This window comes from Ascaphus truei, unplaced genomic scaffold (genome assembly GCF_040206685.1).
Source record: "Ascaphus truei isolate aAscTru1 unplaced genomic scaffold, aAscTru1.hap1 HAP1_SCAFFOLD_1599, whole genome shotgun sequence".
NCBI classification, from domain to species: Eukaryota; Metazoa; Chordata; class Amphibia; order Anura; family Ascaphidae; genus Ascaphus; species Ascaphus truei.
In genome coordinates, this window is record NW_027454490.1 from 19242 (window position 1) to 40699 (window position 21458).

The window sequence follows — 21458 nt, forward strand, 5'->3', positions numbered from 1 at the left end:
ACTAATCCTTACTCACCAGCTCCCACTTCCACTAGCTCAGTACCACTAATCCTTACTCACCAGCTCACACTTCCACTGGCTCAGTACCACTAATCCTTACTCACCTGCTCACACTTCCACTAGCTCAGTACCACTAATCCTTACTCACCAGCTCACACTTCCACTAGCTCAGTACCACTAATCCCAACTCACCTGCTCACACTTCCACTAGCTCAGTACCACTAATCCTTACTCACCAGCTCACACTTCCACTAGCTCAGTACCACTAATCCTTACTCACCTGCTCACACTTCCACTAGCTCAGTACCACTAATCCCAACTCACCTGCTCACACTTCCACTGGCTCAGTACCACTAATCCTTACTCACCAGCTCACACTTCCACTAGCTCAGTACCACTAATCCCAACTCACCTGCTCACACTTCCACTAGCTCAGTACCACTAATCCTTACTCACCAGCTCACACTTCCACTAGCTCAGTACCACTAATCCTTACTCACCAGCTCACACTTCCACTAGCTCAGTACCACTAATCCCAACTCACCTGCTCACACTTCCACTAGCTCAGTACCACTAATCCTTACTCACCAGCTCCCACTTCCACTAGCTCAGTACCACTAATCCTTACTCACCAGCTCACACTTCCACTAGCTCAGTACCACTAATCCTTACTCACCAGCTCACACTTCCACTAGCTCAGTACCACTAATCCCAACTCACCTGCTCACACTTCCACTAGCTCAGTACCACTAATCCCAACTCACCTGCTCACACTTCCACTAGCTCAGTACCACTAATCCTTACTCACCTGCTCACACTTCCACTAGCTCAGTACCACTAATCCCAACTCACCTGCTCACACTTCCACTAGCTCAGTACCACTAATCCTTACTCACCTGCTCACACTTCCACTAGCTCAGTACCACTAATCCCAACTCACCTGCTCACACTTCCACTGGCTCAGTACCACTAATCCTTACTCACCAGCTCACACTTCCACTGGCTCAGTACCACTAATCCTTACTCACCTGCTCACACTTCCACTAGCTCAGTACCACTAATCCTTACTCACCTTCTCACACTTCCACTAGCTCAGTACCACTGCTCTTTACTCAACTGCTAACACTTTTTCCCCCCCAGCAAATAGAAATCCCACGTTGTGAGCACTTTCACACGCCTCAGCCAGGTCTGCCACCCTGCCCTTCCCCATTATCTCTTAGCACAGGGTTGGCCCAACTCCAGTTCTTAAACCCCCCCCCCCCCACCACCTCCATACCCAAGAGGTCATGTTTTCAGGATAACCCAGCTTCAGCACAGGTGGCTCAGTCGAAAACTGAGACACTGATTGAGCCACCTGCGCTGAATCAGGGAGTGATTGAGCCACCTGTGCTGAAGCAGGGACTGATTGAGCCACCTGTGCTGAAACAGGGACTGATTGAGCCACCTGTGCTGAAGCAGTGACTGATTGAGCCACCTGTGTTGAAGCAGGGACTGATTGAACCACCTGTTGGGGGGGGGGCTTGAGGACCGGAGTTGAGCACCCTTGTCTTAGCATACAATGCTTCCAATCAGGGCCGCCAACAGGGGGGTAGAGCCGGGAACAGGGGGGGGGGGGGGGGGAGAGGGGACGACAGCCGGGATAAGTGTTCCGAGCCCGGTGGAAGTTGGGCCGACATCTGTCCAGGAACAACTTCTTTGCCTGGCTGCCGGTCCTCTCGTTCTCGCCGGGCCCTGTCTCTCCCCCAGCTGCGGGCCTCCCTCACTATCCCGTGCAGGGCCTCCCTCCCTGTCCAACGCAGGGCCTCCCTCACAGTCCCACGCAGGGCCTCCCTCACTGTCCCACGCAGGGCCTCCCACACTGTCCCGCGCAGGGCCTCCCTCACTGTCCCACGCAGGGCCTCCCTCACTATCCCGTGCAGGGCCTCCCTCCCTGTCCAACGCAGGGCCTCCCTCACTGTCCCACGCAGGGCCTCCCACACTGTCCCACGCAGGGCCTCCCACACTGTCCCACGCAGGGCCTCCCACACTGTCCCACGCAGGGCCTCCTCACTGTCCCACGCAGGGCCTCCCTCACTGTCCCACGCAGGGCCTCCCTCACTGTCCCACGCAGGGCCTCCCTCACTGTCCCACGCAGGGCCTCCCACACTGTCCCACTCAGGGCCTCCCACACTGTCCCACTCAGGGCCTCCCACACTGTCCCACTCAGGGCCTCCCTCACTATCCCGTGCAGGGCCTCCCTCCCTGTCCAACGCAGGGCCTCCCTCACTGTCCCACGCAGGGCCTCCCACACTGTCCCACGCAGGGTCTCCCACACTGTCCCACGCAGGGCCTCCCACACTGTCCCACGCAGGGCCTCCCTCCCTGTCCCACGCAGGGCCTCCCTCACTGTCCCACGCAGAGTCTCCTTCACAGTCCCACGCAGGGCCTCCCTCCCTGTCCCACGCAGGGCCTCCCTCACTGTCCCACGCAGGGCCTCCCTCACTGTCCCACGCAGGGCCTCCCACACTGTCCCACTCAGGGCCTCCCACACTGTCCCACGCAGGGCCTCCCTCACTGTCCCACTCAGGGCCTCCCTCACTGTCCCACGCAGGGCCTCCTCACTGTCCCACGCAGGGCCTCCCTCACTGTCCCACGCAGGGCCTCCCTCACTGTCCCACGCAGGGCCTCCCTCACTGTCCCACGCAGGGCCTCCCACACTGTCCCACTCAGGGCCTCCCACACTGTCCCACTCAGGGCCTCCCACACTGTCCCACTCAGGGCCTCCCTCACTGTCCCACTCAGGGCCTCCCTCACTGTCGTCGGTCGTAACTCTAGTCCTGGGCCCCCGGGTAATCTGTCGGCTGCCCTGCTTCCACTGCAGCCTGGGATTCTGGGTAATGACATGCAAATGAGCAAAGTAAGTGTCACCTTTTGCTTCAAATCCATTTTAACATGGAACCCCTACAAGCTAACGCCTGCCGCATAACACAGCTTTTCAGCCCGGCCTGGGTCAAAGCTGTTTTGGCCTTTCGGGTCTCCTCAGGGCGAGGCTGGTTATACCGACGGCGGTGCAGTTTAAAGCTGGGATAGCTTTCAACCACACCTTAAATAATTAACCCTCTCCTCCACCCCATCCCGATGCTTACACCCCCAATAATGCCCCAATCTTCCCAACACCCCCCACAGCGCGTCATGGACGTCACATAAAAAAACGTCTTCAGTGCACGCTCTTTCTTGTACGACAGCAGCTGCCGAGTGATAATGGAGGGGGGAGGGTGTTTGGGGGAGGGGGGAGGGTGTTTGGGGGAGGGGGGGAGGGTGTTTGGGGGAGGGGGGCGGCTGTGTTCATAGTAACAGGTATTGGGGGTATCTCTGTGCAAACCCGGCTGCCGGGACGCCCATAATAACCGTCCCATCTCTCAATAGGAGCAGACATTAAAATGTGGCCGTTTTGACCCTATCCCCCCGAGCCGATCTGTCCCCCCCAGCCACGTGATTCTCGCCCCACCTTGAAACCTTCCTCCCCTCGCCTCGGGTGGCCGTGGGTGAGAAGGAAATGATTGGCATCGCTTGGCCGTTCTGGCAGTGAAGGGGTTACGCTGTCTAGTTCCTCTGCAGTTGAGCAAATGTCTCTTCCTGTTTCGTCGCTCTCTTGCGGTCTCCGTCTCTCTGTCGCTGTCTCTCTCTCTACTTCTCTTTTATTTTTGCCGTCCCTGGTGCCCGCTGCGCAGAACAGACGCGTGACCCGTTTTGCCCCCTGAGCCAGAGATGCAGGCCATTAAATGCGTGGTGGTGGGTGATGGGTAAGTGGCAGGGGCATTGAGGTGGCGAGAGAGGGGCACGGGGGGGGGGGGGGAGGGGGGTAACTGCTCTGAGCAGTGGGAGCGTGTCACATACAGTACCTGGCACTTCCTGTATATGTGTCCGTGCTGCCCGTCCCTCACCACCTGCCTGCGGTCACATTGTGCCGCTGACCCGTTCTGCTGCAGAAGGGGTCAGCTGGCAGCAGGTGGCTGAAGCCTGGGGAATGGCGCACTCACCGAGCGCTAACACCTGCCCCTGGCCGCGCGGGAGGCGGTTTCTGTGCCGCGTGCGTCGCATTTTTAGAAACTTGTTGGTTGAGTTTCGTATATTTGAAGCAGCGAGAAAGAGAAGAGACAGAGACGCAGAACTCCATGCACCCAATTATAAGTTGTGTAGCAAACTCCCTAATCATTCCTATTACCCCATATAACCGCTCCCTATAACTCCTATTACCCCATATAACCCCTCCTATTACCCCATATAACCCCTCCTATTACCCCATATAACCGCTCCCTATAACTCCTGCTATTACCCCATATAACCCCTCCTATTGCCCCATATAACCGCTCCCTATAACTCCTGCTATTACCCCATATAACCGCTCCCTATAACTCCCCTATTACCCCATATAACCTCTCCCTATAACTCCTCCTATTACCCCATATAACCTCTCCCTATAACTCCCCTATTACCCCATATAACCTCTCCCTATAACTCCTCCTATTGCCCCATATAACCGCTCCCTATAACTCCTCCTATTACCCCATATAACCGCTCCCTATAACTCCTCCTATTACCCCATATAACCACTCCCTATAACTCCTCCTATTACCCCATATAACCGCTCCCTATAACTCCTCCTATTACCCCATATAACCTCTCCCTATAACTCCTCCTATTGCCCCATATAACCGCTCTCCATAACTCCTTCTATTACCCCATATAACCTCCCTATAACTCCTCCTATTACCCCATATAGCCTTTCCCTATAACTCCCCCTATTACCCCATATAACCACTCCCTATAACTCCTCCTATTGCCCCATATAACCTCCCTATAACTCTTCCTATTACCCCATATAGCCTTTCCCTATAACTACCCCTATTACCCCATATAACTCCTCCTATTACCCCATATAGCCTTTCACTATAACTCCCCCTATTACCCCATATAACCACTCCCTATAACTCCTCCTATTATCCCATATAACTGCTCCCTATAACTCCTCCTATTACCCCATATAACCGCTCCCTATAACTCCTCCTATTATCCCATATAACTGCTCCATATAACTTCCCCTAATACCCCATATAACCTCTCTATAACTCCCCCTATTACCCCATATAACCGCTCATTAACTCCTCCTATTGCCCCATATAACCGCTCCCTATAACTCCTCCTATTACCCCATATAACCTCTCCCTATAACTCCTCCTATTATCCCATATAACTGCTCCATATAACTCCCCCTATTACCCCATATAACCTCTCTATAACTCCCCCTATTTCCCATATAACCGCTCCCTATAACCCCTCCTATTACCCCATATAACCGCTCCCTATAACTCCCCCTATTGCCCCATATAACCGCTCCCTATAACTCCTCCTATTGCCCCATATAACCTCTCCCTATAACTCCTCCTATTGCCCCATATAACCGCTCCCTATAACTCCTCCTATTGCCCCATATAACCTCTCCCTATAACTCCTCCTATTACCCCATATAAGCGCTCCCTATAACTCCTCCTATCACCCCATATAACCGCTCCCTATAACCCCTCCTATTACCCCATATAACCGCTCCCTATAACTCCTCCTATTGCCCCATATAACCTCTCCCTATAACTCCCCCTATTGCCCCATATAACCGCTCCCTATAACTCCTCCTATTGCCCCATATAACCGCTCCCTATAACTCCTCCTATTGCCCCATATAACCTCTCCCTATAACTCCCCCTATTGCCCCATATAACCGCTCCCTATAACTCCTCCTATTACCCCATATAACCGCTCCCTATAACTCCTCCTATTGCCCCATATAACCGCTCCCTATAACTCCTCCTATTACCCCATATAACCGCTCCCTATAACTCCTCCTATTGCCCCATATAACCTCTCCCTATAACTCCTCCTATTGCCCCATATAACCGCTCCCTATAACTCCTCCTATTGCCCCATATAACCGCTCCCTATAACTCCTATTACCCCATATAACCTCTCCCTATAACTCCCCCTATTACCCCATATAACCGCTCCCTATAACTCCCCTATTGCCCCATATAACCTCTCCCTATAACTCCCCCTATTACCCCATATAACCGCTCCCTATAACTCCCCTATTGCCCCATATAACCTCTCCCTATAACTCCCCCTATTACCCCATATAACCGCTCCCTATAACTCCCCTATTGCCCCATATAACCGCTCCCTATAACTCCTCCTATTACCCCATATAACCGCTCCCTATAACTCCCCCTATTACCCCATATAACCGCTCCCTATAACTCCCCCTATTACCCCATATAACCGCTCCCTATAACTCCTCCTATTGCCCCATATAACCGCTCCCTATAACTCCCCCTATTACCCCATATAACCGCTCCCTATAACTCCCCCTATTACCCCATATAACCGCTCCCTATAACTCCTCCTATTACCCCATATAACCGCTCCCTATAACTCCTCCTATTACCCCATATAACCGCTCCCTATAACTCCTCCTATTACCCCATATAACCGCTCCCTATAACTCCTCCTATTACCCCATATAACCGCTCCCTATAACTCCCCCTATTACCCCATATAACCGCTCCCTATAACTCCTCCTATTACCCCATATAACCGCTCCCTATAACTCCCCTATTGCCCCATATAACCTCTCCCTATAACTCCCCCTATTACCCCATATAACCGCTCCCTATAACTCCCCTATTGCCCCATATAACCGCTCCCTATAACTCCCCCTATTACCCCATATAACCGCTCCCTATAACTCCTCCTATTGCCCCATATAACCGCTCCCTATAACTCCCCCTATTACCCCATATAACCGCTCCCTATAACTCCCCCTATTACCCCATATAACCGCTCCCTATAACTCCCCCTATTACCCCATATAACCGCTCCCTATAACTCCTCCTATTACCCCATATAACCGCTCCCTATAACTCCTCCTATTACCCCATATAACCGCTCCCTATAACTCCTCCTATTACCCCATATAACCGCTCCCTATAACTCCTCCTATTACCCCATATAACCGCTCCCTATAACTCCTCCTATTACCCCATATAACCGCTCCCTATAACTCCCCTATTGCCCCATATAACCTCTCCCTATAACTCCCCCTATTACCCCATATAACCGCTCCCTATAACTCCCCTATTGCCCCATATAACCGCTCCCTATAACTCCCCCTATTACCCCATATAACCGCTCCCTATAACTCCTCCTATTGCCCCATATAACCGCTCCCTATAACTCCCCCTATTACCCCATATAACCGCTCCCTATAACTCCCCCTATTACCCCATATAACCGCTCCCTATAACTCCTCCTATTACCCCATATAACCGCTCCCTATAACTCCTCCTATTACCCCATATAACCGCTCCCTATAACTCCTCCTATTACCCCATATAACCTCTCCCTATAACTCCTCCTATTACCCCATATAACCGCTCCCTATAACTCCTCCTATTACCCCATATAACCGCTCCCTATAACTCCTCCTATTACCCCATATAACCGCTCCCTATAACTCCTCCTATTACCCCATATAGCCGCTCCCTATAACTCCTCCTATTGCCCCATATAACCGCTCCCTATAACTCCTCCTATTACCCCATATAGCCGCTCCCTATAACTCCTCCTATTACCCCATATAACCGCTCCCTATAACTCCTCCTATTGCCCCATATAACCGCTCCCTATAACTCCCCCTATTACCCCATATAACCGCTCCCTATAACTCCTCCTATTGCCCCATATAACCGCTCCCTATAACTCCTCCTATTACCCCATATAACCGCTCCCTATAACTCCCCCTATTACCCCATATAACCGCTCCCTATAACTCCTCCTATTACCCCATATAACCGCTCCCTATAACTCCCCCTATTACCCCATATAACCGCTCCCTATAACTCCTCCTATTACCCCATATAACCGCTCCCTATAACTCCTCCTATTGCCCCATATAACCGCTCCCTATAACTCCTCCTATTGCCCCATATAACCGCTCCCTATAACTCCTCCTATTGCCCCATATAACCGCTCCCTATAACTCCCCCTATTACCCCATATAACTGCTCCCTATAACTCCCCCTAATACCCCATATAACCGCTCCCTATAACTCCTCCTATGACCCCATATAACCGCTCCCTATAACTCCTCCTATTGCCCCATATAACCGCTCCCTATAACTCCTCCTATTGCCCCATATAACCGCTCCCTATAACTCCTCCTATTGCCCCATATAACCGCTCCCTATCCGTGAGACGTGCGGGTCCCTGAGAGAGCAGCTCTCTGAGGTTTTGCTAACGTCCCAGATAGTGATTTCCCTGTGTAGCGTTACGTTATATGACACGCCTTACAAAGCGTTATCTGCGAGAGGAAGTGCCAGCCATGTGTAAAGCTCTCAATCTGATCCTGTATATATAAATATATACTGTATATATGATATCTGAGCCCAACGGCTGTCTTATTTATCACTGGACATCTCATACTCTGTGACGGTCTCTACTTCTGCACCTCCCTCTGTCTGTCTGTGCTATTACTTGTCACTCTTCTTCCTGTCCCTATTTTATGCTCTTTGTCGCTCTTTCTTTCTCCTTCTCCTCCGCTCTGCGTCTCTCTACCTCCTCTCTCTGTCTTTTTCCTCTCTATCTCTTCCTCCTCTTTGCCGCTCTCTTATTTCCCCCTCTCTCTGTCACTCTCTAGTCTCTCGTTCTGTCTCTGTACCTCTCTCCTTCCTCTCTTCCTTCTCTCCTCTTTTTTTCGTGATCTTCCCCTGCCTGATTCTCACATTTTTTTCTTCATAATGGGATCCACACGTTCTCTATTGAAAGTCTCTCAATAGAGGGGCGCTCTTCTGCTCACAGGACAGTCTTTCTTTGTACTGGGACGCCCCCTCCTCCTCACAGGGGGGTCTCTATAGTGAGACGTTCTCTTCTGCAATTACGGGATGGTCTCTTTAGTTGAACGCTCTCTCCTGCTCACAGGATGGTCTCTCTCTGTAGTAGGACACTCTCCCACTCACAGGATGGTCTCTCTCGGTAGTAGAACACTCTCCCATTCACAGCGCGGTCTCTCTCTGTAGTAGGACACTCTCCTACTCACAGGATGGTCTCTCTCTGTAGTAGGACACTCTCCTGCTCATAGAAGGGTCTCTCTCTGTAGTAGGACACTCTCCTACTCATAGGATGGTCTTTCTCTGTAGTAGGGCACTCTCCCACTCACAGGATGGTCTCTCTCTCTGTAGTAGGACACTCTCCCACTCACAGGACGGTCTCTCTGTAGTAGGACACTCTCCCACTCACAGGGCGGTCTCTCTCTGTAGGAGACTCTCCTGCTCATAGGATGGTCTCTCTCTGTAGTATTACACTCTCCCTCTCACAGGGCGGTCTCTCTCTGTAGGAGACTCTCCTGCTAATAGGATGGTCTCTCTCTGTAGGACACTCTCCCACTCACAGGATGGTCTCTATCTGTAGTAGGACACTCTCCCTCTCACAGGGCGGTCTCTCTCTGTAGTAGGACACTCTCCCTCTCACAGGATGGTCTCTCTCTGTAGTAGGACACTCTCCCACTCACAGGATGGTCTCTCTCTGTAGGACACTCTCCTGCTCACAGGATGGTCTCTCTCTGTAGGACACTCTCCTGCTCATAGGATGGTCTCTCTCTGTAGGACACTCTCCTGCTCATAGGATGGTCTCTCTCTGTAGTAGGACACTCTCCCACTCACAGGGCGGTCTCTCTCTGTAGGAGACTCTCCTGCTCATAGGATGGTCTCTCTCTGTAGTAGGACACTCTCCCTCTCACAGGGCGGTCTCTCTCTGTAGTAGGACACTTTCCCTCTCACAGGGCGGTCTCTCTCTGTAGGAGACTCTCCTGCTAATAGGATGGTCTCTCTCTGTAGTAGGACACTCTCCCACTCACAGGATGGTCTCTCTCGGTAGTAGAACACTCTCCCATTCACAGCGCGGTCTCTCTCTGTAGTAGGACACTCTCCTACTCACAGGATGGTCTCTCTCTGTAGTAGGACACTCTCCTGCTCATAGAAGGGTCTCTCTCTGTAGTAGGACACTCTCCTTCTCATAGGATGGTCTCTCTCTGTAGTAGGGCACTCTCCCACTCACAGGATGGTCTCTCTCTCTGTAGTAGGACACTCTCCCACTCACAGGACGGTCTCTCTGTAGTAGGACACTCTCCCACTCACAAGGCGGTCTCTCTCTGTAGGAGACTCTCCTGCTCATAGGATGGTCTCTCTCTGTAGTAGGACACTCTCCCTCTCACAGGGCGGTCTCTCTCTGTAGGACACTCTCCTGCTCATAGGATGGTCTCTCTCTGTAGGACACTCTCCTGCTCATAGGATGGTCTCTCTCTGTAGTAGGACACTCTCCTGCTCATAGGATGGTCTCTCTCTGTAGTAGGACACTCTCCTGCTCATAGGATGGTCTTTCTCTGTAGTAGGACACTTTCCCTCTCACAGGGCGGTCTCTCTCTGTAGGAGACTCTCCTGCTAATAGGATGGTCTCTCTCCCTTTCACAGGGCGGTCTCTCTCTGTAGGAGACTCTCCTGCTAATAGGATGGTTTCTCTCTGTAGTAGGACACTCTCCCACTCATAGGATGGTCTCTCTCTGTAGTAGGACACTCTCCCTCTCACAGGGCGGTCTCTCTCTGTAGGGGACTCTCCTGCTAATAGGATGGTCTCTCTCTGTAGTAGGACACTCTCCCACTCACAGGATGGTCTCTCTCTGTAGTAGGACACTCTCCCACTCACAGGACGGTCTCTCTCTGTAGTAGGACACTCTCCCACTCACAGGATGGTCTCTCTCTGTAGTAGGACACTCTCCCTCTCACAGGGCGGTCTCTCTCTGTAGTGGGTATGCTGTCTCTCTGAACTTTCTGTCTCTTCCAGAGCGGTGGGGAAAACATGTCTCTTGATCAGTTACACGACCAACGCCTTCCCCGGGGAATATATCCCGACTGTGTGAGTATATCACAATAGTGCGAGAACAGTATATCACAAGAGTCTGAACATATCAAATAGTATGTGTATGTCAGAACATGAACGTATTGTGATAGTGTAAGAATATTGTGATAGTGTGCACTTATTCTGATAATATGGGTGATAGTGTTATATTATTATGATAATGTGAGCATATAGTGAAGGTATATCACAATAGTGTGAACATATCACAACAGTGCATTGTATTACGATGTCCTGTACCTCCCCGTCCTATCTTGATCCTCTTTACAGATTCGATAACTATTCGGCTAACGTGATGGTGGACAGTAAGCCAGTGAACCTGGGGCTATGGGATACGGCTGGGCAGGAAGACTATGACCGACTGAGGCCACTTTCGTACCCACAGACGGTGGGTCTAGAAGTTGCGAGGGAGCATAGGGGGGGGGGTACATATGTTTGTTTCTGAGTTAGACAGAGATACCGTCATTGGGTTAGAGAGATGCAGTCGTTGGGTTCGTTAGAGAGATGCAGTCGTTGGGTTAGAGAGATGCCGTCGTTGGGTTAGAGAGATGCCGTCGTTGGGTTAGAGAGATGCCATCGTTGGGTTAGAGAGATGCCGTCGTTGGGTTAGAGAGATGCCGTCGTTGGGTTAGAGAGATGCCGTCGTTGGGTTAGAGAGATGCCATCGTTGGGTTGGAGACATGCCGTCGTTGGATTAGATGCCGTCGTTGGGTTAGAGATGCAGTCGTTGGGTTAGAGAGAGATGCAGTCGTTGGGTTAGAGAGAGATGCCGTTGTTGGGTTAGAGATACAGTATGCAGTCGTTGGATTAGAGAGAGATTCCGTTGTCGGGTGAGAGAGAGATGCAGTCATTGGGATAGAGAAAGATGCTGGCGTTGGGTTAGCGAGAGATGCAGTCATTTTATTAGAGAGATGCAGTCGTTTTATTAGAGAGAGATGCAGTCGTTTTATTACAGAGATGCAGTTGTTTTATTAGAGAGAGATGCAGTCGTTGGGTTAGAGAGAGATGCAGTCGTTGGGTTAGAGAGAGATGCCGTTGTTGGGTTAGAGAGATGCAGTCGTTGGGTTAGAGAGAGATGCCGTTGTTGGGTTAGAGAGAGATGCGGTCGTTGGGTTAGAGAGGGATGCCGGCATTGGGTTAGGGAGAGATGCAGACGTTGGGTTAGAGAGAGATGCGGTCGTTGGGTTAGAGAGAGATGCGGTCATTGGTTTAGAGAGATCCAGTCGTTGGGTTAGAGATCCAGTTGTTGGGTTAGAGATCCAGTCGTTGGGTTAGAGAGATCCAGTCGTTGGGTTAGAGAGATCCAGTCGTTGGGTTAGAGAGATCCAGTCGTTGGGTTAGAGAGATCCAGTCGTTGGGTTAGAGAGATCCGGTCGTTGGGTTAGAGAGGGATCCAGTCATTGGGTTAGAGAGGGATCCAGTCATTGGGTTAGAGAGGGATCCAGTCATTGGGTTAGAGAGGGATCCAGTCATTGGGTTAGAGAGAGATCCAGTCATTGGGTTAGAGATCCAGTCGTTGGGTTAGAGAGATGCGGTCGTTGGGTTAGAGAGGGATCCAGTCGTTGGGTTAGAGAGGGATCCAGTTGCTGGACCAGTGAGTGATCCAGGCTTTGTGTCAGTGGGGGGATCCATCCTTTGTGTCAGGGTCCCAGTCTGAGTAGGGTTGCGTATCTCTCGTATTGAGGCTCGCGGTATACCTGACTGACAGCCTATCCTGTGTTTCCTTTTATAGGACGTTTTCCTGATCTGTTTTTCTTTGGTGAGCCCGGCATCCTATGAGAACGTTCGAGCCAAGGTGAGAAATGTTGTATATTCCTCTGTCTGTGCATAGCAGGTGTGATGGGATCTATTCTGTCTGTCTGAGAGGTCCTCCTGTATCTGTGTATAGGAGCTGAGAGCACACCTTGTATCTGTGTATAAGTGCCGAGAGCCCGTCTTGTATCTGTGTATAGGAGCTGAGAGTTCGTCTTGTATCTGTGTATAGGAGCTGAGAGCACACCTTGTATCTGTGTATAGGTGCCAAGAGCACATCTTGTATCTGTGTATAGGTGCTGAGAGCACGTCTTGTATCTGTGTATAGGAGCTGAGAGTACCTCTTGTATCTGTGTATAGGTACAGAGAGCACGTCTTGTATCTGTGTATAGGTACAGAGAGCACGTCTTGTATCTGTGTATAGGAGCTGAGAGCACGTCTTGTATCTGTGTATAGGAGCTGAGAGCACGTCTTGTATCTGTGTATAGGTGCTGAGAGCACGTCTTGTATCTGTGTATAGGAGCTGAGTACCTCTTGTATCTGTGTATAGGTACAGAGAGCACGTCTTGTATCTGTGTATAGGTGCCAAGAGCACATCTTGTATCTGTGTATAGGTGCTGAGAGCACGTCTTGTATCTGTGTATCGGAGCTGAGAGCACGTCTTGTATCTGTGTATAGGTGCTGAGAGCACGTCTTGTATCTGTGTATAGGTGCCGAGAGCACGTCTTGTATCTGTGTATAGGTGCCGAGAGCACGTCTTGTATCTGTGTATAGGAGCTGAGAGCACGTCTTGTATCTGTGTATAGGAGCTGAGAGCACGTCTTGTATCTGTGTATAGGTACAGAGAGCACGTCTTGTATCTGTGTATCGGAGCTGAGAGCACCTCTTGTATCTGTGTATAGGTGCCAAGAGCACGTCTTGTATCTGTGTATAGGTGCTGAGAGCACGTCTTGTATCTGTGTATAGGAGCTGAGAGCACGTCTTGTATCTGTGTATAGGTGCCGAGAGCACGTCTTGTATCTGTGTATAGGTGCTGAGAGCACGTCTTGTATCTGTGTATAGGTGCCGAGAGCACGTCTTGTATCTGTGTATAGGTGCTGAGAGCACGTCTTGTATCTGTGTATAGGAGCTGAGAGCACGTCTTGTATCTGTGTATAGGTGCCGAGAGCACGTCTTGTATCTGTGTATAGGTGCTGAGAGCACGTCTTGTATCTGTGTATAGGTGCCGAGAGCACGTCTTGTATCTGTGTATAGGAGCTGAGAGCACGTCTTGTATCTGTGTATAGGTACAGAGAGCACGTCTTGTATCTGTGTATAGGTGCTGAGAGCACGTCTTGTATCTGTGTATAGGTGCCGAGAGCACGTCTTGTATCTGTGTATAGGAGCTGAGAGCACGTCTTGTATCTGTGTATAGGTACAGAGAGCACGTCTTGTATCTGTGTATAGGAGCTGAGAGCACGTCTTGTATCTGTGTATAGGAGCTGAGAGCACGTCTTGTATCTGTGTATAGGTGCTGAGAGCACGTCTTGTATCTGTGTATAGGTGCCGAGAGCACGTCTTGTATCTGTGTATAGGTGCCGAGAGCACGTCTTGTATCTGTGTATAGGAGCTGAGAGCACGTCTTGTATCTGTGTATAGGTGCCGAGAGCACGTCTTGTATCTGTGTATAGGTGCTGAGAGCACGTCTTGTATCTGTGTATAGGTGCCGAGAGCACGTCTTGTATCTGTGTATAGGAGCTGAGAGCACGTCTTGTATCTGTGTATAGGTACAGAGAGCACGTCTTGTATCTGTGTATAGGAGCTGAGAGCACGTCTTGTATCTGTGTATAGGAGCTGAGAGCACGTCTTGTATCTGTGTATAGGTGCTGAGAGCACGTCTTGTATCTGTGTATAGGTGCCGAGAGCACGTCTTGTATCTGTGTATAGGTGCCGAGAGCACGTCTTGTATCTGTGTATAGGAGCTGAGAGCACGTCTTGTATCTGTGTATAGGCGCTGAGAGCACGTCTTGTATCTGTGTATAGGTACAGAGAGCACGTCTTGTATCTGTGTATCGGAGCTGAGAGCACGTCTTGTATCTGTCTATAGGAGCTGAGAGCACGTCTTGTATCTGTGTATAGAAGCTGAGAGCACGTCTTGTATCTGTGTATAGGAGCTGAGAGCACGTCTTGTATCTGTTTATAGGAGGAGATGAGGGGACCACTTGTGTCTGTATATCAGAGATGAAGGATCCTCTTATTCCTTTGTATATGAGCTGAGGGCACCTTGTACCTGTATATGAGCTGAGGGCATGTCTTGCACCTGTGTATAAGAGCTGAGGGGAACCTCTTGTACCTGTGTATAGAAGGAACTGAAGCACCTCTTGTATCTTTGTATAGGAGCTGAGGGCGCCACTTGAATCTGTGTATAGGAGCAGAGGGTGCCTCTTGTATCTGTGTATAGGAGGAGCTGATGGCACCTCTTGTGGTTATACTGAATGCACTGGAGGTGTTGGGTTACCAGGTAACCCTTCTCACTTCCCCCCTCTAGTGGTTCCCAGAGGTGCGGCACCACTGCCCAAGTACCCCTATTATCCTCGTGGGGACCAAGCTGGATCTGCGTGACGACAAGGAGACCATCGAGAAGCTCAAGGAGAAGAAGCTGTCCCCAATCTCCTACCCCCAGGGGCTGGCGCTGGCCAAGGAGATTGGTGAGTGCCGGGACAATGACGGGGGGGGGGCTGGAGAGGAAGAGGGAAGAAGGGAGAGATGCCAGGAGGGAGTTGACTACGTAGACGGGATGGAGTGATGGGTCAAAAGGAGGATGGTCGTATGTCAATATATTAAGTGGCCATGAGCAGGGGTCACTTAGGATGGGGCAAGGCCCCCATCCTAAATCACAGACTGCCGTAATTGGACATTTGGGCATGGCCGTTTTGCCGCAGCCAAGTCTCTGCCGGCGTTTGGCCGCTGAGGGACCCTTTGCTGCGGCCGTTCCACCGCTGGACACTCAGCCACCGTCCTCTTCACCAATAAGGTGGCTTGGAGAGCAGGCAGCGGTGTGCACAGGGACCCCTGGTCTATCTTATCTGGGGCTGGATGGTGGTCCTGGGATCGCTGCATGCACCCTGACGCAAGCTACGTAGAGTTGTTTTCTAATGTTGGCTTGATTGCCCTGGACATCTGTGTTATATATATACAGTACATATATAATAGGGGTTATTAGCATATTTCCCAGGTGTCTCAGGGATGCACATTTGCATGAAGCTCAGGGAAAAGAACGTCCATTAATGATTGTGATAACATGAAGTTATGAGCTTGGACTTAACGGAGCTCTCTTTCACTCTCCGTTAGTCCTCTCTCTCACTCTCCGTTAGTCCTCTCTCTCACTCTGTCACTGTTCTCTCTCACTCTCCGTTAGTCCTCTCTCTCACTCTCCGTTAGTCGTCTCTCACTCTCCGTTAGTCCTCTCTCTCACTCTGCGTTAGTCCTCTCTCTCACTCTGCGTTAGTCCTCTCTCTCGTCTCTCTCTCTCTCTGCCACTGTTCTCTCACTCTGCGTTAGTCCTCTCTCTCGTCTCTCTCTCTCTCTCTCTCTCTCTCTGTTCTCTCTCACTCTCCGTTAGTCGTCTCTCTCACTCTCCGTTAGTCCTCTCTCTCTCTGTCACTGTTCTCTCTCTCTCCGTTAGTCCTCTCTCTCACTCTGCGTTAGTCCTCTCTCTCTCTGTTAGTCCTCTCTCTCACTCTGCGTTAGTCCTCTCTCTCGTCTCTCTCTCTCTGTTCTCTCTCACTCTCCGTTAGTCCTCTCTCTCTCTGTCACTGTTCTCTCTCTCTCCGTTAGTCCTCTCTCTCACTCTCCGTTAGTCCTCTCTCTCGCTGTCATTGTTCTCTCTCACTCTCCGTTAGTCCTCTCTCTCTCTGTCACTGTTCTCTCTCACTCTCCGTTAGTCCTCTCTCTCACTCTCCGTTAGTCCTCTCTCTCACTCTCCATTAGTCCTCTCTCTCTCTGTCACTGTTCTCTCTCTCTCCGTTAGTCCTCTCTCTCACTCTGCGTTAGTCCTCTCTCTCGTCTCTCTCTCTCTCTGTTCTCTCTCACTCTCCGTTAGTCCTCTCTCTCACTCTCCTCTTTCTCTCCGTTAGTCCTCTCTCACTCTGTCACTATTCTCTCTCACTCTCCGTTAGTCCTCTCTCTCACTCTGTCACTGTTCTCTCTCACTCTCCGTTAGTCCTCTCTCTCTCTCACTCTCCGTTAGTCCTCTCTCTCACTCTCCGTTAGTCCTCTCTCTCACTCTTCTCTATCTCTCCATTAGTCCTCTCTCTCACTCTTCTCTATCTCTCCATTAGTCCTCTCTCTCACTCTTCTCTTTCTCTCCGTTAGTCCTCTCTCTCACTCTGTCTTCTCTCTCTCTCCCTCTCAGTCAATCCCCTCTCTCTCTTTCTGCAGAGTCAGTGAAGTATTTAGAGTGCTCGGCTCTCACACAGCGCGGTCTAAAGACAGTCTTTGATGAGGCTATCCGAGCCGTGTTGTGTCCACCCCCCTCCCGACCCAAGAAGCACCCCTGTGTACTTCTGTGAGGTGAGATGGCCAGTCCCCTGAGTTATGTGAGTGGCTGGGGGTCCCTCTTTCTGCTGTCTCTCTGTCTCCCGGCTGCCTCTCTCTCTGCTGTCTCTGTGAGTGATCTCTCTGCAGCATCTGGGTCTCTCTCTCTCCCTGCTGCCTCTCTGGCTGTCTCTCCCTGCTCTCTCTCTGCTGCCTCTCTGGGTATCTCTCCCTGCTCTCTCTCTGCTGCCTCTCTGGGTGCTCCCTGCACTCTGTCTACTGCCTCTTTCTCTGCTATCTCTCTGGGTGCCTCTCCCTGCTGGGTTTCTGTCTATCTCTCTCCCTGCTATCTCTCTTGGTTTCTGTGCTGTCTCTCTGGGTCTCTGTGGCTCTCCCTGCTGTCTCTCTGTGGCTCTCCCTGCTGTCTCTCTGTGGCTCTCCCTGCTGTCTCTGTGGCTCTCCCTGCTGTCTCTGTGGCTCTCCCTGCTGTCTCTCTTGCTCTCCCTACTGTCTCTCTGTGGCTCTCCCTGCTGTCTCTCTGTGGCTCTCCCTGCTGTCTCTCTGGGTCTCTGTGGCTCTCCCTGCTGTCTCTCTGTGGCTCTCCCTGCTGTCTCTCTGTGGCTCTCCCTGCTGTCTCTCTGCTGTCTCTCTGGGTCTCTCTGGCTCTCCCTGCTGTCTCTCTGGCTCTCCCTGCTGGCTCTCTGTGGCTCTCCCTGCTGTCTCTCTGGCTCTCCCTGCTGTCTCTCTGGGTCTCTGTGGCTCTCCCTGCTGTCTCTCTGGGTCTCTGTGGCTCTCCCTGCTGTCTCTGTGGGTCTCTGTGGCTCTCCTTGCTGTCTCTCTGGGTCTCTGTGGCTCTCCCTGCTGTCTCTCTGGGTCTCTGTGGCTCTCCCTGCTGTCTCTCTGGGTCTCTGTGGCTCTCCCTGCTGTCTCTCTGGGTCTCTCTGGGTCTCTGTGGCTCTCCCTGCTGTCTCTCTGTGGCTCTCCCTGCTGTCTCTCTGGGTCTCTGTGGCTCTCCCTGCTGTCTCTCTGGGTCTCTGTGGCTCTCCCTGCTGTCTCTCTGGGTCTCTGTGGCTCTCCCTGCTGTCTCTCTGTGGCTCTCCCTGCTGTCTCTCTGTGGCTCTCCCTGCTGTCTCTCTGTGGCTCTCCCTGCTGTCTCTCTGTGGCTCTCCCTGCTGTCTCTCTGTGGCTCTCCCTGCTGTCTCTGTGGCTCTCCCTGCGGTCTCTCTTGCTCTCCCTACTGTCTCTCTGTGGCTCTCCCTGCTGTCTCTCTGTGGCTCTCCCTGCTGTCTCTCTGGGTCTCTGTGGCTCTCCCTGCTGTCTCTCTGTGGCTCTCCCTGCTGTCTCTCTGTGGCTCTCCCTGCTGTCTCTCTGCTGTCTCTCTGGGTCTCTCTGGCTCTCCCTGCTGTCTCTCTGGCTCTCCCTGCTGGCTCTCTGTGGCTCTCCCTGCTGTCTCTCTGGCTCTCCCTGCTGTCTCTCTGGGTCTCTGTGGCTCTCCCTGCTGTCTCTCTGGGTCTCTGTGGCTCTCCCTGCGGGTCTCTGTGGCTCTCCCTGCTGTCTCTCTGGGTCTCTGTGGCTCTCCCTGCTGTCTCTCTGTGGCTCTCCCTGCTGTCTCTCTGGGTCTCTGTGGCTCTCCCTGCTGTCTCTCTGGGTCTCTGTGGCTCTCCCTGCTGTCTCTCTGGGTCTCTGTGGCTCTCCCTGCTGTCTCTCTGGGTCTCTGTGGCTCTCCCTGCTGTCTCTCTGTGGCTCTCCCTGCTGTCTCTCTGTGGCTCTCCCTGCTGTCTCTCTGGGTCTCTGTGGCTCTCCCTGCTGTCTCTCTGGGTCTCTGTGGCTCTCCCTGCTGTCTCTCTGTGGCTCTCCCTGCTGTCTCTCTGTGGCTCTCCCTGCTGTCTCTCTGGGTCTCTCTGGCTCTCACTGCTGTCTCTCTGGATCTCCCTGCTGTCTCTCTGGGTCTCTGTGGCTCTCCCTGCTGTCTCTCTGTGGCTCTCCCTGCTGTCTCTCTGTGGCTCTCCCTGCTGTCTCTCTGTGGCTCTCCCTGCTGTCTCTATGTGGCTCTCCCTGCTGTCTCTCTGTGGCTCTCCCTTCTGTCTCTCTGTGGCTCTCCCTGCTGTCTCTCTGGGTCTCTGATCAGTACCTTGTGTCTAATGCAGGATTATCGGAAGAGGAGCCGGAGGATTCCGTGGTACCCCCCGCCCCCCCCCCCTCAGTTATTATTACCCTGCTCCCTTTGTAGTCTTTAGAGGTACTGCTGATACCTGATAGGTACTGCTGATACCTGATAGGTACTGCTGATACCTGATAGGTACTGCTAATACTCATACGCTTTAAATAACTTTTTGCTCCTGTATATTATTTCTTCCCATGTTTTACTCCCTGCCCCCCCACATCAATCACTTACCCCCCCTCCACATTACCCCCCCACCCCCTCCACATTACCCCCCCACCCCCCAGCCTACTCACATACAGTGATGCCTTGAAGAGCGGTTTAGCTTTTGTTTGTTTCTTGCTGTAACCCGTAATTATATTGAGAAAATAAATAAATATTTGGTGTTCTGCGGTTCTTCTCCCTGCCATCATATCTCTGTATTACACAGCAGCTCTACTGTTATATCTCTGTATTACACAGCAGCTCTACTGTTATATCTCTGTATTACACCGCAGCTCTACTGTTATATCTCTGTATTACACAGCAGCTCTACTGTTATATCTCTGTATTGCACAGCAGCTCTACTGTTATATCTCTGTATTACACAGCAGCTCTACTGTTATATCTCTGTATTACACAGCAGCTCTACTGTTATATCTCTGTATTACACCGCAGCTCTACTGTTATATCTCTGTATTACACAGCAGCTCTACTGTTATATCTCTGTATTACACAGCAGCTCTACTGTTATATCTCTGTATTACACAGCAGCTCTACTGTTATATCTCTGTATTACACAGCAGCTCTACTGTTATATCTCTGTATTACACCGCAGCTCTACTGTTATATCTCTGTATTACACAGCAGCTCTACTGTTATATCTCTGTATTGCACAGCAGCTCTACTGTTATATCTCTGTATTACACAGCAGCTCTACTGTTATATCTCTGTATTACACAGCAGCTCTACTGTTATATCTCTGTATTACACCGCAGCTCTACTGTTATATCTCTGTATTACACAGCAGCTCTACTGTTATATCTCTGTATTACACCGCAGCTCTACTGTTATATCTCTGTATTACACAGCAGCTCTACTGTTATATCTCTGTATTACACAGCAGGGACACTACAAATCATTACAGAAAGCAGTTTCCTGAACTAATGGTTTCAAAGCTCTGCGAGGACTGGGAAATGTGATTTGAACGTGTGTACATGTTTGCTAACGTGTTTGTATACGTGTATGTTTGGTTGTATGTCTGTGCGTGTCTGTGTTGATGTACGATTGTGCGTGTAATGGTATGTGCATGATTTGGGTGCATGTAAGTATTGCTCCATATGTATGTTGAACATTTGTTTAGTAAATTCAACTGCTGACACCTGGGTAGGACAACTGTGATTAGAAATACCATTTGTGGTAATGTGCCTCACATCTTCTCACTGAGCCGCCTGGGCCGAACGTAATTCAGTCAGGTGACTTGTTAGAGCTATATAACTAGAGACATGGCAGCCTGCATGTACTGTAAAGCCGCCCATCTTTAAAGTAGCCCTTTTTTAAGTATCATACAGTCTGGAGTTCAACAGGAGTGAACCAGTGGACAACATAACACCTACTGGCCCTGAATCCTGGATTTGAACTACGTTGGAAAGGAGGATATTATCTATCCCAAACGCGCAGAGGTGACGCCATCACGCAGTGGGGAGCGGGCGTGGCGACGGAAGCCCAGCCAGCTGCGGACGCTCACCAGTCCTGCACGGGGTGTGTCCCTTTCACATGTAAGCAGGAACATCTCTTTTTTTTCACCCTGAATTTTTCCATCTATAGTTCTGAGGGGGTTGTGATTTGGGAACACTCCTTTAGTGCATAGACTGTGTGGGTCTTAGATCTATCAGGATCTTTTTATTATATCATGTAGTATGTGTGTGATTTTTATGTAATATTGAGTCAATTTATAAAGTTTTTCAATTTTGACTGATGGTTTTTCCGTTTTTGTGCTTCCTTTTTGTGTATATGTTCCGTTGACCCCGCTGATCACGGGAGAGGGGGAGCAGCA

General features: G+C 51.0%; 1 protein-coding gene across 2 annotated transcripts; it reads left to right on the forward strand.

The window, feature by feature from the left end:
- The first annotated feature begins 3589 nt into the window (after positions 1–3589).
- Positions 3590–19816, forward strand: LOC142476430 (ras-related C3 botulinum toxin substrate 2). Of its 2 annotated transcripts, none has more exons than XM_075581803.1 (7): positions 3590–3782; positions 10924–10995; positions 11266–11383; positions 12728–12790; positions 15275–15434; positions 17167–17324; positions 19410–19816. In XM_075581803.1, the coding sequence occupies exons 1-6, from the start codon at positions 3748–3750 to the stop codon at positions 17295–17297; spliced, it is 579 nt and encodes a 192-aa protein (XP_075437918.1). In that variant the 5' UTR covers positions 3590–3747; the 3' UTR covers positions 17298–17324; positions 19410–19816. The 2 variants fall into 2 exon arrangements, with proteins under 2 accessions (XP_075437918.1, XP_075437917.1); XM_075581802.1 differs by having other exon boundaries at positions 3594–3782; positions 17167–17298.
- Positions 19817–21458: the final 1642 nt, after the last annotated feature.